This window comes from Trachurus trachurus (genome assembly GCF_905171665.1).
Source record: "Trachurus trachurus genome assembly, chromosome: 16".
NCBI classification, from domain to species: Eukaryota; Metazoa; Chordata; class Actinopteri; order Carangiformes; family Carangidae; genus Trachurus; species Trachurus trachurus.
Window position 1 is genome coordinate 15435505 of NC_139902.1, and position 15190 is coordinate 15450694.

The following is a 15190-nucleotide window of genomic DNA, read 5'->3' on the forward strand; positions in this document are numbered from 1 at the left end:
AGAAGCTTTACAATTGAATGTGTTTTTTCAAAATGAAATTAATCAGAAGTTATACTGTAGGTTAGCATGAAGGGCAGTGTGTCATACACTGTATTGTCTCTGTTTGGCATCAGATTGTTTCTTTTCTTAAACGCTTTCTTTGAATTCGAAAATGTTGAATGCAAGATTACAAATTAAAACAGACATGCCTTTGTAAAACAAGACAGTAAAAGAGAGGTGGCTTATCCCTCCAGCTTTGTTATAAGTAGCTTTTGTTTCATTTTTATTTTTTCAGGACAAGCAGGCTAGTATTAGCCTAGCTAGAAAGGCTAACAAAAAGTTGTTGTGCTGCTCAAATCTATCCCTTTTGGTCATTTCTTTTTATTTCATGTTACTGTTCTTTTGAAATTGAATTGCAATGTTTTTTTTAACACTATGGTTACAACAGTTGCTAAGCATCATCACATTACCTGCAGTGGACCACCACAGGGCCAGCATCAGGGGGTGTAGAGGCTTTCACTCTTCGTATAAAGGCCAGCAGTCCAGTGGCGTGATAGGGCACACCGTGTTCAGGCCAGGATGTGAAATGGAACTGACGCACCTCGTGCTTGGTTGAGTATCCTCTCTGTCAACACAAACACAGTAGGCTAAACATTAGCATCACATGTAAAACACCAATTTATATGGATTGCATCCTAACCATTGTAGCCTACAGGAAATTATTTTATCCAGGACTCGCTCCCGTTTATTCCCAACCGCCATGAGAGATGTGGCAGATTTTTCGGTTCAATGTGAGGACAATTGGGACATTATTTATGTTGGGAGTTAGGTCTTCTAGGACAGTTAGGCCTCTGGGCATCACATGCTAGTAGCAGCTACAGTGTGACAGACACATACAGAGGAATTATTGAGGCTCTCAGAGCTCAGGGAGGACTGGGAGGTTTCTCCTCTCTGCTGGGAGGCTGCTGCAGTCGCACAGCAATTTCTGTCTCTGTACAGAGATGACAAAGTAAAGCCACGCAAAGCAAAGATTTGTTGAGGACAGATATCTAAAAAAGAAAGGAAAAAGGGAGCTATGGAAAAAACAAGCTGTCACCAGCTCCCAAATTTGTGCCGATTTAAATAAGCAGCAGCGTGTGCCCATGGAGAGCGTTGGTGACAGTGTGATGATAATGCTGTGTTTGTGCCACTGTCATTCTGGTGTGGCTCTGAGCCTATCCAAAGAAAGATCCCCTGAGAGATTGACAGGATGGAGGCCTTTAGGGGCACAACGCTGCAACAGCTATATTGGAAAGACGGCGGGGGCACTCACAGAGCTACTGGTGTTAATTCCTCTAAATTTAACATGTGCACCTCAAGCCCATCAGCACTAAGTCCTGCCAAGTATCTAATCCCTTCCATTAATACTGCATCTAATTTTAATTTTTGCTCTACCAGGTAACAGAAAAACGCAGCTAACTTATATTCATCAATAATTCACAGAAAGAGACAGAAAGAAATTTAAAGTAACACAGCACTGCATACTGCTTTCTACCCTTAAACACCTGTGAATTACGTAACAAATGCAAACCAAGGTCAGGCAAAATATCAGTCTTAGTTAAACTTACCCTCTCCAAGGCAAAGGTACGAACTGTGTATTCAGCCAGTGTCTCCGTCTTGAGCAGAGTAATTTTAATGTCACCGTACATCTCGCTATCGTCAGGCCAGTATTTACAGCATTTCACCTGTTTGAAAAATAATGAAGCAGCGTAGTGAAACCTCAGGTTGATATCCCTGGAAAATACCTGCAAAACTGCAGAAGGTGAAACATGAATTAAACAGTTTGAAAGAGTGTTGCGAAGGTTGATTCTCAACAGTTTCAACCTTGTTTTTCAAAATGCAGTATACTCTAACCTCCTACACCCTCTGATACGTAGGATAGCCTCAACCTAATAAAAAAGGTCAAACTGAATTGAACATTATAGGTCCTCAAGAGTAATCATTTTTATTCCTCCCCTTTTGTTGACAGAAGCATATACTGTACTGTATATGTGTGTGTGTGTGTGTATATATGTACACATACATACATACAGTACCCTGTACATATATGCTGTGCTTCTGAAAAGAATAGGCCAGATACAGTATTTGTATGAAATGTGTTACGAGTCCATTCACTGCTATTAAACAAGGTTGGTGAAGTGCTTAAGTCGCTGTGATCCCGTCAACTATGTGTATTTATGCAGATAATATTTGATACTATTATGCAACTGCAACACTCACTGTGAATCAGAATGACTGCCAGGTTCGAAGGTCGATAAAAACATGGTCTTTGTAACCATCAGAAACCACGAAGGCGAAATCAGAATGAGATGGTCTACTGTAGCTAGGCTATGGAGGATTCCCATTCATCCTCAGCCACTGTTTTATTTGCGTGGTCTGCAATACTCTAATTTTGCTAAAATGACCATGTAAGTCATCCACAATGGTGATTAATCACCAGCATGCAATGAATCATAGGATAACTTTTGCTTTGAATGATCCACCATTTGGATAATTCATTGGCTGAGGAACAAAGAATTAATCTCACAGCTCTTTGTGAAGTCCTCAAAATGGGACAGACGTGTTGTGCCACCATGACACAATCTGCCTTCAAACCCATCTTTTGAAGGACGCAGTCCCTGCATTGAAACACAGCTAATTATCTTTTTTCCACGTTGGTTTGGATCAAATGAACCAAACTACATGTGTACAAAGGTGTGAAAAGCACCATTAGTGACATCTTCACATCATTCCTTGGACCTGTTTGGTTTTGTACGGAAGACCTTTTATTCTATTTGAATTTTAGGGATTATAGTCAGAGTAAATACAGTCTTGTTGCATTTTACAAGATTAGTTTTAACAATTCATTTAACAGCAAAACCTGTGTCATTACAATTTACAGTCAGTGATTATGATTAGAAAAAAATATTAAGGACTTCAATTGTTAGTTTAACTAGAGCAAAGAAGTACTGATGTGAAATTTAGTTATTAAGTTGAAAACTGAGAATGGTTACACCTCAGATGCTGCAGAGGAACAAAAACAACCTGCCTCTCTGCAGATATTTCATCTTGGAGGGCAAAGAAAAGGAAAACACAATAATCACATAATGGCGAGAAGCATAATGAACAGGAGGGCAGCAATCTTTTTTCACCAGCATCAGGCACAAAGGAGGTAATTTTTTTTATTTAATGGGGGTTTTATTTGGATTCAGCCACACAGACCAGTCCTCATTTGTTGACTGTTCCCTGAATTGTTAGGATGGAGAACCAAATTGGATGTAGGGCCACTGCTAGAAAAATGGTGTCATTTTAACCATCCACTGAGGTAATATGTTTCTCCTGTTGAGGCTGAAAAGGATGGAGCACTTCGAGCAAAATTCATATGCTTCAGGTACTTATGTGAGGTGGAAAATAATGGTTCTACTGCAGCCTGGCCATTAAAGCTGTGTAGCCATACAGGGAATATAAGAACATCACACCTATATAATGTGGCTTAGGGTATGTTTATCTACGCCACAAGTATTTTATAGCACATTTTATGGACTCTATAATGACACCGTTATGACGCAGGTTTCGCAACACACCGTTGCTGTTTGATGATGATGGACAAACAAGGGATAACACACATAGCAATACTTGAAAAGAGTATTTTCAATGGAAAAACAAACAATATTGCACAGGAACGTGCATAAAACATTTGAGCTTTTGAGAATTCCTAATGTGGTGCAGAGAGTTCAGGGAATAGTGTCTCATGTCTGTGCCCGAAACATGAAGCTACAATGGCAAGGTTAGAGTAGCATGACAACTGAAAACCAAGATCTATGTTTATAAAACACATAAAAGCTTTTCGAATGGACACTAAAATGTTTCCATATGTGTCTTAGGACTGGGTGGTGACAGGACGGGGAGGAAGTGGGGGTGGGGAAGATGGTGCACATCACTTACCCTGCCAACCTCCACCAGCTTAGTGATCATAACGATGCTGAAACAATTCTCCTGCCACACCATCCTCCAAAAATCGTACAGAGTCTCCTGCTTGGGTCCTAGTGGAAAGAGAAGGGACAAAAAAAATAACAGAAAGACACATAAATGGCTGCATCTAAGCTTGTCCTCTCAATAAGGGAGTCCTTGCTGCCATGAAACCCCGTATTATTGTGACCTATGTGTCCTTCCTCAGACACCAGGCTACTGATCTCTCAAGATTGTCCGTCAATAGAGTTATTGGGAACTCCAGACAGGAGAGAAGGGACGATGGGTGACAAAACAACAGCAGCAGCTTATGATGAAAGCTCACAGGACCATCAGTCACTCACTGCCAGCTGAGGTACAACTTCAAAAAAAAAAAAGGGGGGATCACAGGAAATAAATGCTTGGATTGACGAAAACGAAAACACTGCTGACATTTTTTTTTTTTTTTTGTTATTTCTTGGCAGGTTTCATCTGCCACTCTCCATCTCCCTTACAGGGGGATAGAGGGGGTTGCTGGTGCAAGATAAGCAGATGAGCAGACCTTCAGTGACTTTGTGAAGGGGGCTCCCTGGAATCTGACACTCCCCAGGGTATAGAAACGATGGAGGACAATTTTAAACACTCACACACACATACTGTACAGACTGGAGCTCTCCATCAGAAGCAGCTTTGTATTTGAGCATCAGTGGGTGAACTACTGGTTTGCTCTCTGACAATAAACTCGGCGCTCCGCACGTCAGAGAGATTGAGAAGGTGTAATCAACGTGTTTAATTATTCACCTCCTCTCATGGTTAATTCAGTGACATCACTAGCACAGCCTTCACAGATTGGTAGTCACACCGTCAACTTTGGATTTGCCAAGGGACTGTGCATGAGCGGGCTCATTGGCTGGATCATCTTCAATTTATTACACCATCCTCAGCATCCTGAGTCCACGCACACACACAAACACATACTATAGCCTTGCTGTGATACTCACCCTGAGTGGCGATGAAGTGGTTGGATCGATGGTAGCCCTGAAAGAGAGAAGAGGGATGACATGCTGAGTAAGCCATCTGCGCCTCAGGCACAGCTGTATGGGAGGGTATCTCTCTGTCTCAACCCTGTCTTCTTCTCTTTTTTTTTTATTCCCCTTCCCCTCTGCATTCTGCTCTCTTACTGACCCAATCTCTGCATTTGTGAATAACATTTCCGGTGTAATTTCCACGCACTGTCTGACTTATTGCTCACTCGAGAGACCATGTTTTTTTCTTTGCCCTTAAAAACTCCACAGAGAGTTTGGAGCGGCAGGGGCAACACATGGTAAATACTGCATCCTGACAAACTGATGAATCTCAGAAAAAGTCATTTCTGTAGTTAGCCGAGCGAGCTGACTGAACAATAGCTGAAACTATGTGACAGGTTAATAAAGATATGATAAAGAAACAAAAAGCGCATGCTCTTCAATTTCAGGTGTCCGACTTATTAATCAAACTCTCGCTCAGAGTGCTGTCCCATAAAAAACAAATCAATTTTCATTTAAGAACCAATATCTAGGTGATGAATTAACAAACTCAAACCACATTTTTCCATAAAGAATAAAAAACTAACAAATTCTTGTCAAGTGGAAGAATCGTACACACGTTTCGCATAAATGCATGATATCATCACCAACATACACAGTCTACTGGAGCAAACTCTTGTATGTACAGTGTAATACTGTATACGCTATAAGGGTAACACTTTACAATAAGGGTCCCTTAATTAACGTTAGTTAGTACATTATTAAGCATTAATTAACTGTTTACAGCTATATTAACAATCATTATTATGTATTACTTATGATTAGGAAACACATTAATTAATGTAGCCTATTAGTAAGCAGTTAATTAATGTTTACTACTCAAAGTTAGTTAATAAATTATTAAGTAATAATAATTGAATAATGTAATCAGTTATCATTATGTATTCATTACTCATCATTAATTAACACATTAGTTTATATATTAATGCTTAATAATGTACTACTAACTAATGTTAATTAAGGGACCCTTATTGGAAAGTGTTACCGATATAAGATATAAGATCCTTTATATCAAAGGATGTGACAGCCACTGATAAAGATGACAGACATTTTCATACAGTGAGTATGGGATGATAATGAATGAACAATGAGATGCCTCTACAGCTTTGAGGGAAATAAACATGACAAAGACCACCTGAGGGACTTGAAAGACAAGCTAACTGTTCAAAGGAAGTCCTCCTGAAAACAAGTACTGCTTCTGTCACCCTACCAGGTGAGTGAGACACCTGTTCTGAGAGTCTATGAAAACATCTCCTGTAAAGCCACATGGACGCTGCGGCTCACTGAGTGTTGTCATTTTGAGAGGAGCAGCTGGAAGGATAATTGATGCCCCAATTACCTTGCATGACTCTGCGGAGTGGAGAAGGCAGGTCAGGAATAATCTGAATAAACTCCCAAACCCACCAGCTCTCATCCAATCAGTGTGATGGGGCAATCCACATCGATAACAGTTTTCATATTTTCGCAGAGGGCATCTTCCCTAATATGTAGAGTCCGTCCACGTTGCTGGATTGCTAAACTTTTAATTGCATCCAGTCAGATACACGGGGACATGTTTGAAATGGAGATGGATGACCAGTGCTGTGAGGCCTACTATCCACAATTCCTCGGGCCCTAACCAAACGCTATCAGCATGAATGCTACCACTCCTCCACTTCAGACTGTTGGCAGACCAACTAAACTTTTTGAGCTTTGGCCACTCCTGTGAACTAACAAAGGCAGCAGAGTCCTTAAATGTGCACAGATCTGAGACACTGACCTCTGAGCATTTGTGGATAGAGGAGAGAGTAAAGAGCAGAGGGAAGTGGGAAGAGAGGAGGGGGGGAAGAGCAAAAACAGAGCGATGGCAGGCAGAAGAACGAGCAGTGAAGTACTTACTTCCCTGTTAATCCGAATCTACAGGGTCCAAGGTCGAGGAAGTGGGAAGGGGAGTAGAAAAAGAAGACATATAGGCTAGTTAATGAAAGAAGCTTTTTAGTAAATAGGAGTTATGGTTACAGATAGATGGGAAGAAGTGTGTGTGCCTGCATATGTGTGTTTCTAATATGTTGGAGCACTTCTATGATAAATAACTAGGAGCCATTGTTGTAAAAATGGATTATTGCTATTGGTTTTATTTTACAATGCTCCAGTTGAGTTAGAAGGGTTTTTTTTTTTAAGAAGAAAAGGCTTGCTTCCATCAGGGTTATGAGGGTGTTGTTTGATCAGATTTGATTGACAGTGGCCTCACAACAAGCAAACAACCCCACAACTGTCTGCTTTGATTTGAATGTTGTTAAACTCTGATAGAGCTGTGAAGTGGGACGAGCTATTTCAGGCAACCCTGGGTCTGTAATTAAAAGTCCCATTCATCTTTTCCAGTGTTACTTTGGATTGGAGCACTGCTGCAGCGTGGATCAGTAGGAAACCGCATTACAAAATATCTAGTTAAGGATCCCAGCCTTTTTTTAACATAACGACTTCGGTGGCAGGAAGTTCATAAAGCTACATGTCCCATGGTGCATTTCAGTAAGATATATCCAATTAGCCATCTTAAATACTGTTAAATGTGCCTTTGTCGGCGGGCGAAGCTTGAGATTATGGCGTTGAGACAATTGACAATACAATGTGCAGTTTAACTAAATTAATCTCTGTATTCTGGGTCAATTTCAGATTAAATCAGCGGCTATGACATCATGTTTTGTTCAGTGACAAAGCGTTTTCTATTCTGGTTCACTGGCTTCTTTTCCATAGCAACAAAGGCTCATGGGTACGGACACTGTAGTATTTAGAGCTGATCTCCCATGCCAAACTGGACAAACACCAATATGTAGTAATCCATCACACAAAAGAACAAAAACTAAGCAGGCTTAACTTTCTGTGTGTTTTGGACCCGGTTAGTTAAGAGTTAGAGTGTGACTGAGAGAAATAATTTTTAAGTACGATGGCAAATGCTTTTACATTAGCTACAGCAGACAAAACTTATTAGCAGTGTAACTGTGTGTGACAATGTTTTTGTGTGTCCTTGGTTGGTTGTGTGGCCATGCTACACTTGTCAGTAATGCCCTGTTGCTCTAGATTCAGACGTAATGTAAATTAGCAACAGCAGTGACGCACCGAGCTGCTGTGCAAGCTGTCAAACATATGCAAAGTTGTGCACTTCTTCAAGCAACACACTCCGCAGGCAGGCAAAAACTCAGACATAAAGTGACAGAGAACAAGGCGATAGAGAGCTTGCACTTTCCCACCTCTGTTTTGAGAGCCGAATAATGTTCCAGAGGCAGGAAAACTTTTCCATTTAACCTCTGGTGAAATAATCACAGACTGTCCAAAATATGCCCAAACGTGGCCACGCAGTTACTATTCAGCTCACCGGGTCGCCTTGTCAGGGTGTAACATCCCTGACACCAACACCGTAGTGGCTGCTGAGTGGTGTTTTCCCTCTAATGCCTACACCTCTGTGCCCCTAACGCTAATGGAGACCCTCACAGTAACTACAGTCCTAACAGCAGGCCAGGTTTTTAATGCCCTCTCATCGTAATGAACTCTCTAAAAGCTTCTCTGCTGCTAGCCATTCTCTACAGAGGCATAAAGGAGAGGGAAAAAGCCCTGTGGTGTCAAGCATTTTGATGATACAATTTTGTACTAAAGGAGGAATCCAACCAAAATCAAGACAACTTATGCACCAGGTCATTTTTTTCTCAATAGAAAAGGACGGTATGAGTTATTACTCAAATATATTCTTTAAAAACACTTTGACTGAGACATGATCTCTCGATCTCTTATCAACCTCAAGCAGCAGTGAGAGTACATCAGCCTGTCTCATCTTCTCACAGAGTGCCGTATTTACTTTACAGTAGTCCCAATGAGAGGCATGCAAAATAAATCTTATGAGATAAAGAAATCATATCAGGTTGCCAGACTTCCCTTGACATAACTCAAATGACAAGCAACAACTGAGGACTATGACAGCAAATTCACCAGGGGAACCAAAATACAAGTTTCTGTCTACACTATTTCTGCTAGTAAAATTGCATTTTTTTTTTCAAAAGCTGGGTTGATTTCTTTTGTTACTAACTTCTGCTTCTACGACTTTCTGTAAACACAGCCTCCTCTCCTTTTTATGAATGAAAGCACACATGAATGAGACTGTGTGAAACACATTAGCAACATATACATGTATTTCATATGATCAGTGAGAATGTTACTGTGGCACTGCATGTGTGGCAGACAGTTAAGGTGAACAGTGGAAAGGATCATCTCCTCCCAGCCCATCCAGAGATTGAATAACATCAATCATGTCTATTTAATTTAGGGGGATTTGTGGCATCTTACAGAAAGGTTCATCTCCTCTGCAAGGCATTAAATGCATTTATTCCACGCTGTTTTAATAAAAGTGATAGCAGGGTTGGTCTGGGTCAGGGATTCGGTGCTTCAATTGACAACCCTGGCATCTGGCAAAACACCGCCAGGCAGGGTGTTTGATTGGATGAAAGCTTCCAGGTGAAAGTGGGCCAGCAGACTGGTGGGCTTACAGGAATGATAGAGATGGACAGTGGCTTTGCAGGGTGTGAGTCTCAGCAGAGACTGATTTTTTGGATCCCATGTCAGACAGTGGCAGAACTACAAGATTAGACTCACATCAATGTAGTTAGCGTTGATGTAGTCTGAGTTGGGGTCTCCCAGGAGAGGGTGGAGCTTCACTCTGTGGCGGTCATCTGAAACAGAATAAAACAAAAGAGCAAAGACATGCTGAGGTACATATATTTTGATAACATTGATTATGTTGTTATCTTTTTTTTTAAATACAGGATGAAATGGGTTCTGATGACTTACATCCCAGCAAGGTGTCGTGCCTCCCTTTGGTTTTGTCCTTCTTCTTTGTGCAGTCCCAGCCATCAAAGAAACTCTACAGGGATGAGGAGACTCTTGTTACAGGCTTCTCTTTGTATTAACCATTCAAATATCACAGATGAAAGTAATCACAGCTTCAGCAAACATTTGTGTTTGTTTTATGTGCGATTAGAAAATCTGTTTTTCATAGTAAACAAGTTCAAAGCCTATCAGCACATCCCTAAGGTACAGCTGAAGCTTAGATCAAGAGCCACTGTATCCCTCAGAAAGGAGAGAGGTTTGGGGCTTCATGCATGATATGCAATAAAAATCACTGAGCCATGTGCAGTCGTCAAGTCGTTGTTACATCCTAGAGCGGCCACACTGTAAGTCATGGACCTTCAGTTGCACCTGTGCTAGTTAATGCTCTCATTGCCACAGGTTATACGTTTTAAAAGAGTGGCTATCACAATGCAGGTTACATATTGACTATTTACAAAATCCCCGCCCCAAACAGTCTATCAAATAATATCTTAGATGACATAACTAAACAGAGCAAAGTGTTACCCAAGTCTTTCAAACTTGTTTTTGCGCATGTGGCTAAAGTAAAAAACAATAGTTGTTATTCAAGGATGATGTAGTTATAAAAACAGACTAAATAAGAGGAATATATTATTGCATATTGGTTTCAGGCCTTTAATAAGATACCAGCTATGTAAACATTGAGTGCATATTTACTACTCTTTTTTCACAAAGTTTAGTTTTTTGTGTCAGTAGTAAACAAAAGAAGTCAGTAATGACTCATTGGATGGCTGTTTACTCTTCTGTAACCAACTGGAAGTTTCTATATATGGCACACAAATCACTGTATGGTGAGATGACTGTTATTTAGGGAGAATGCAGACGAAGCGTCTCGAACCTGCTGGATGGCAGCTCAGCCGTAAGATAACACAGCACAGTCATCATACACCTGCGTGCATGGATGCACTGGCGGGCGCTCACTCTCACACGTTGCCATAAGCCACTTTTTAAGCGTCCACTGTGGGGCCAAATTAAGCCTGTAAACAGCCCCCGGGGACCCATGAACAAAGCAAACACACACGTACACATCCACCCATACCAGTCTACCCCCTGTGGTTTCCAGCCACTAGGGGAATTTGGTTAAACTCTGCCCAAGCCTGCATGCTGAGCAGGGGATTACAACGCAGTTCTCCCCACAGAGAGCCAAGAACCAATGAAATCCTGCCTGGGATTACACCCTCCTCACTTTTTTCCTCTTCTTGTCTTGCCCTCTCTCTGGGTGTCTGTCTTTCTCTCCGAACCCATCATTCTCTCCACCTTCTCCTATACCTCTCTTCAAAATCCCTCATCCCCACATCTCTCCCTGTCCACCTCTTCCATCTTTCTCCTCCTCATTTTTGACACTAGACCTCTGAGCTCTCTCTGTTTCTCTGCTACTACCATGCTGCTGCTCAACCCTCCAGAGAGAGGAGAAAAGCAGGGAGAGGAAAAACACACGAAAAAAAACGGTGAGAGAGCGTCTGTCTTTTGAAGGGAGAGGAAACAACACAGAGCCGTGGAGGATTGATTAGAAACCCTCATTTTCAGGGATCAGTGGGGTGGGTTGTTTGAGAGCATCAGGGAAAATTAGTAAAATGAGATGAAAGAAAGTCCACTCCTGCACTATTATCTACTACACTAAACACACTTTGTGCTATTGCGTATTATCGTTTCCCTTCAACAACAAAGCTTTGGTTGGCATGGTGTCCTCAACAATTTCCCTTTTTTAGTATCACTCAATCACTGTTATGTCATCTTCCTCTGATCTGTGATCTTTTTTCTCTGAAATAATTTTTAAAGTGCCAAAAGTGATGAGATTGATAATCCGTCCACATTCAGTTGAAATCCAATCTGTGATGTCTGATGTGTTGCACATACACAAAATATTCTAGTCAAAAAATAAATAAGCTGTTCCGTGCAACCATAAAAGGTAGCAAGAGGCACTTGTTTTTTTGTTTTTTTTTGAAGAAGCATAGAAATTCAGTCGTCCATCATCCTTCCTAACCTCAGCCTCAAGGTGCAGGAATAGAGGAAGTTTCCATTTCTACAGTGCAGCTTTGCCGTTGTTTACTCCCTGGTTTCTGCAGTGAGAATATTATTATTTGCCTTTATTTGAACTCAAAAACAATCCTTGAGGGCCAGCCATTATTCACAATAAAGCTGGGTACCAGTTTAAAAACAAAATACTGAGAATGATTGAAAATAGTAAAAGTTGGGTTGAAAAAGAAAACAATTTGAATTAAAAAATAAGTATAAAATACTTTAATTTAGAAAAAATGTCTTCTATTCTAGTCCAGAGCACTTGTTTAGGATAGAAGTGATATCATATAAGACGGCTTATTCACGGTCTAGGTGTCATGGTTAAACAAGCATCTATGCCTAATCACCACTCAACTTTTTATACACGGTGCAATTATGAGTCCTATACAGTAAATATCAGTCGTCATAAACCTACGAGCAGAATGATAAGCAGCATTCAAGGGTTTAAAAATGGAGGCATAGGCATGCCTATAAATCACATCACTATAATCCATAACAGAGAGAAAAGGAGCTTCAACAATCCTTCTCCCACAAAGCAAAGGAAAGTTAGCTCTATTCTTTTCAAAAAGTTATTTTTCATAATGTCTTGATACATTGTCTACATGTTATATAAATGTGAATGTATAATCTATTCAAATAAATGGTGTTTATATTATGTAGCTCCCTCAATGTAAAGTGGAAACTGAAGGTTTTCTATCACTATTATCTATAGGTCTAGACTACAACTTGTGTTTATGTGCTTGAAAAACGATGCAGTCTTGTATTATCTGGGAACAAATGAAATGGCAGTTAGATAAGATAAAAAATAAAGTTATAAATATGAAATGTAAAAAAAGGGGCTGAGTGCTGAACCTTGTGCAACACCTTTAGTTCCAGTGAAAATAAAAAAGAGTAGTTCTTTGGTCACTGATTGCTGCCGATCAGGAAGTGATTCAGGGACCACACAACAGCACTTGAACTAAAACCCAATATGACTGCAGTGACAGCAGCTGCCACACAGATAAGCCCCTTTACAACTCACTGTAAATTCTTGATCAATGTTTTTACAGAACATAGGTATTCTTCAGGGAAATAAAACTCCGTGCCTTCCAGGGGAGTGTAATATGATACTCCTCATCATTTTCCTTCATAATAGAGCGAGACACTCCATCAAAACACATACTCTAGCACAGAGGGGAAAAAAACACAAAGAGGTGTGTATTGATTTTTTGAGTGGAGTGTGTTTTGCCTTTGAGGGACAATTTAATGAGTCTACAAGCAGAGTTCCAGAGGGGGAAACTATGAACCAGAGACAAAAGACGTTTTCTGTTTTTCGTGAAAGCCACAGGCCGTGGGTGACAGGGATGGTCTTCTCTCCAGGGCGTGATCTCAACTCCCAGCCACAATCGTTCCACTGGGGAGAGGCGTTCAGAGATCTGGGCCCTTCATTATGTGCCATGAATCATACAACTAGAGATAGCAGCGACTGCAGCAGCAGGAGGAGGATAAGCAATGTTCTGGAAAAGAAAAATATTTGTCCTTTCGGTTCAATTCAGGGCTGAAACTCCATTGTGCATTGGTTAAAAAAAAGGAGAAAGAAACTAAACAAGTAATAATCTGCAAGGAAAACCCAAGTAATTTACAAAAAAATACCAGAAGTGGTGGACTGCCATGCCAGTGAAATCAAACCCTCACTAGATGACAGGCTGTTTGATTTGTTTTGATGTTGGGTTTTAAGGATCTGAGCATCAGCAGCAGGATCATTATGGAGTATTGCCAGACTTCTCCTGTGAAAGGGTCTCAACTTCTGACCTCCAGATATCAGGCCTATATCAATCTTACACGCTGGATATTTTCATCACTGCTGTGAGAAATCGAACTGGTGAAATTCTGCCTGTGGCCAGCATCAAGAAACATGAAGAGCCGGACGATATCTTGTCAATGTGAGATGTCTTTCAACTTAACAACATTTAGTGGCCACAATTCATGACCATGCTGCTCTGTGCGTCACAGACTGATTGTTACTTTTGCGAATTATAGAGCATTTATGTTGTGTCATATTCTGCAGAGAGCGGCAAATACCAACATATTGCTACTGGGAGGAGGTTATTTGGAGGTTACAGGGCACGGGAGGCAAGAGCTCTCTTTTCTCACATTTCTCCCTTCATACCCTTTCATCTCCTCTTCCCACTCAACCCTTCCAGATTCCCTTTTGCTCTATTTGCCACCCTACAATCTGTCAGCAGTGGTCAGGGGACTCGATGGTTAGAGGCACCTCCAGAGAGGTTTAACCTCATCAGACCTGCAGTCATGACTGAGGTCTTCTTTGGACCCAAATGGGGATGATTTATTCATATGCTCAGCAACAGTGTGATCCAGCTGCCTTTTTAACCCCGCTAATTAATTTCAGTGGGTGGTGAGGCGGGCGCTTGGATGATTGAGGATTGGAGAATTGATGGCCTCCACTTATGTAAGTGCATTCAAACGACCACTGCTCCTCTAAGCTAGCTCTTATGTACAACATGCAGTAATTGCACATGATCCTTCCTACTGTCTAGCAGCAAATGAAAGTAACTGAACAACTTAATGTTCGGTTACTTAAAGCAGATATCAGCTTCACGGCCGTTTCGGCTAATGCTGCGTTCAAGGCAGGCTTTTGAAACCGTAAGTTACAGCTTCAAGTCACAACTACGACTTGGTAGCGTTCCAGGTAACCCGTAGCTCGTGTTTTTACCATCCTGTTGTCTGTGAAAGTTCCCTATAACGGCCACTCGTAACTTCCGACCCGTGAACTCGTACCAGATCGAACTGGTATGACTTCACAGGAAGGAAAAACACAAAGTACGAGTTTCTTTGAACGCACCATGAGTTAGCAGCCCCCGCCCTTGTCAGGCATCAATTGGTCCTCGTGCTACGTCACCACATTCACGCGCATCCCTTGGCTGCACACACAGCCCTTCATGCCGTTCTCTCTCCTCATTGGATAACACTTGTATCCCACAAGGAAAATTTTCTCCTCGGGTTACAGCAGAGCAGAGTGACGGAGAGACCCGTGTTTAGGCTGAAATACTTCATGTAAGTGATTGCTGACGGAAAATAGGACTATTTAGGACTTATATTAACAAAAACATTCCACTGATATCTGCTTTAATCATATCCTGATGAGACAGCCATGGTAGCCTCAGTGTTGTTAATGCTAACCCCTCAACCCCTTGGCTGTGTGTTGATGTGTGTGCAGTCGTATCACGAATTGGTGAGAGAACAAAATG

At 41.2% G+C, this 15190-nt stretch overlaps 1 protein-coding gene across 2 annotated transcripts in view; it reads right to left on the reverse strand.

Annotated features, from left to right (window-relative positions):
* The window catches only part of ptprub (protein tyrosine phosphatase receptor type Ub), a 155095-nt gene that overhangs the window by 10856 nt on the left and 129049 nt on the right, over positions 1-15190 (reverse strand). For both annotated transcript variants that reach the window (XM_083989894.1, XM_083989893.1), the window contains 6 exons: positions 9846-9918; positions 9651-9727; positions 4947-4983; positions 3943-4040; positions 1587-1703; positions 450-604 (listed from right to left, as the gene is read on the reverse strand). In XM_083989894.1, the coding sequence (XP_083846020.1) occupies positions 450-604; positions 1587-1703; positions 3943-4040; positions 4947-4983; positions 9651-9727; positions 9846-9918 (557 nt within the window). The remainder of the gene's footprint in view (positions 1-449; positions 605-1586; positions 1704-3942; positions 4041-4946; positions 4984-9650; positions 9728-9845; positions 9919-15190) is intronic.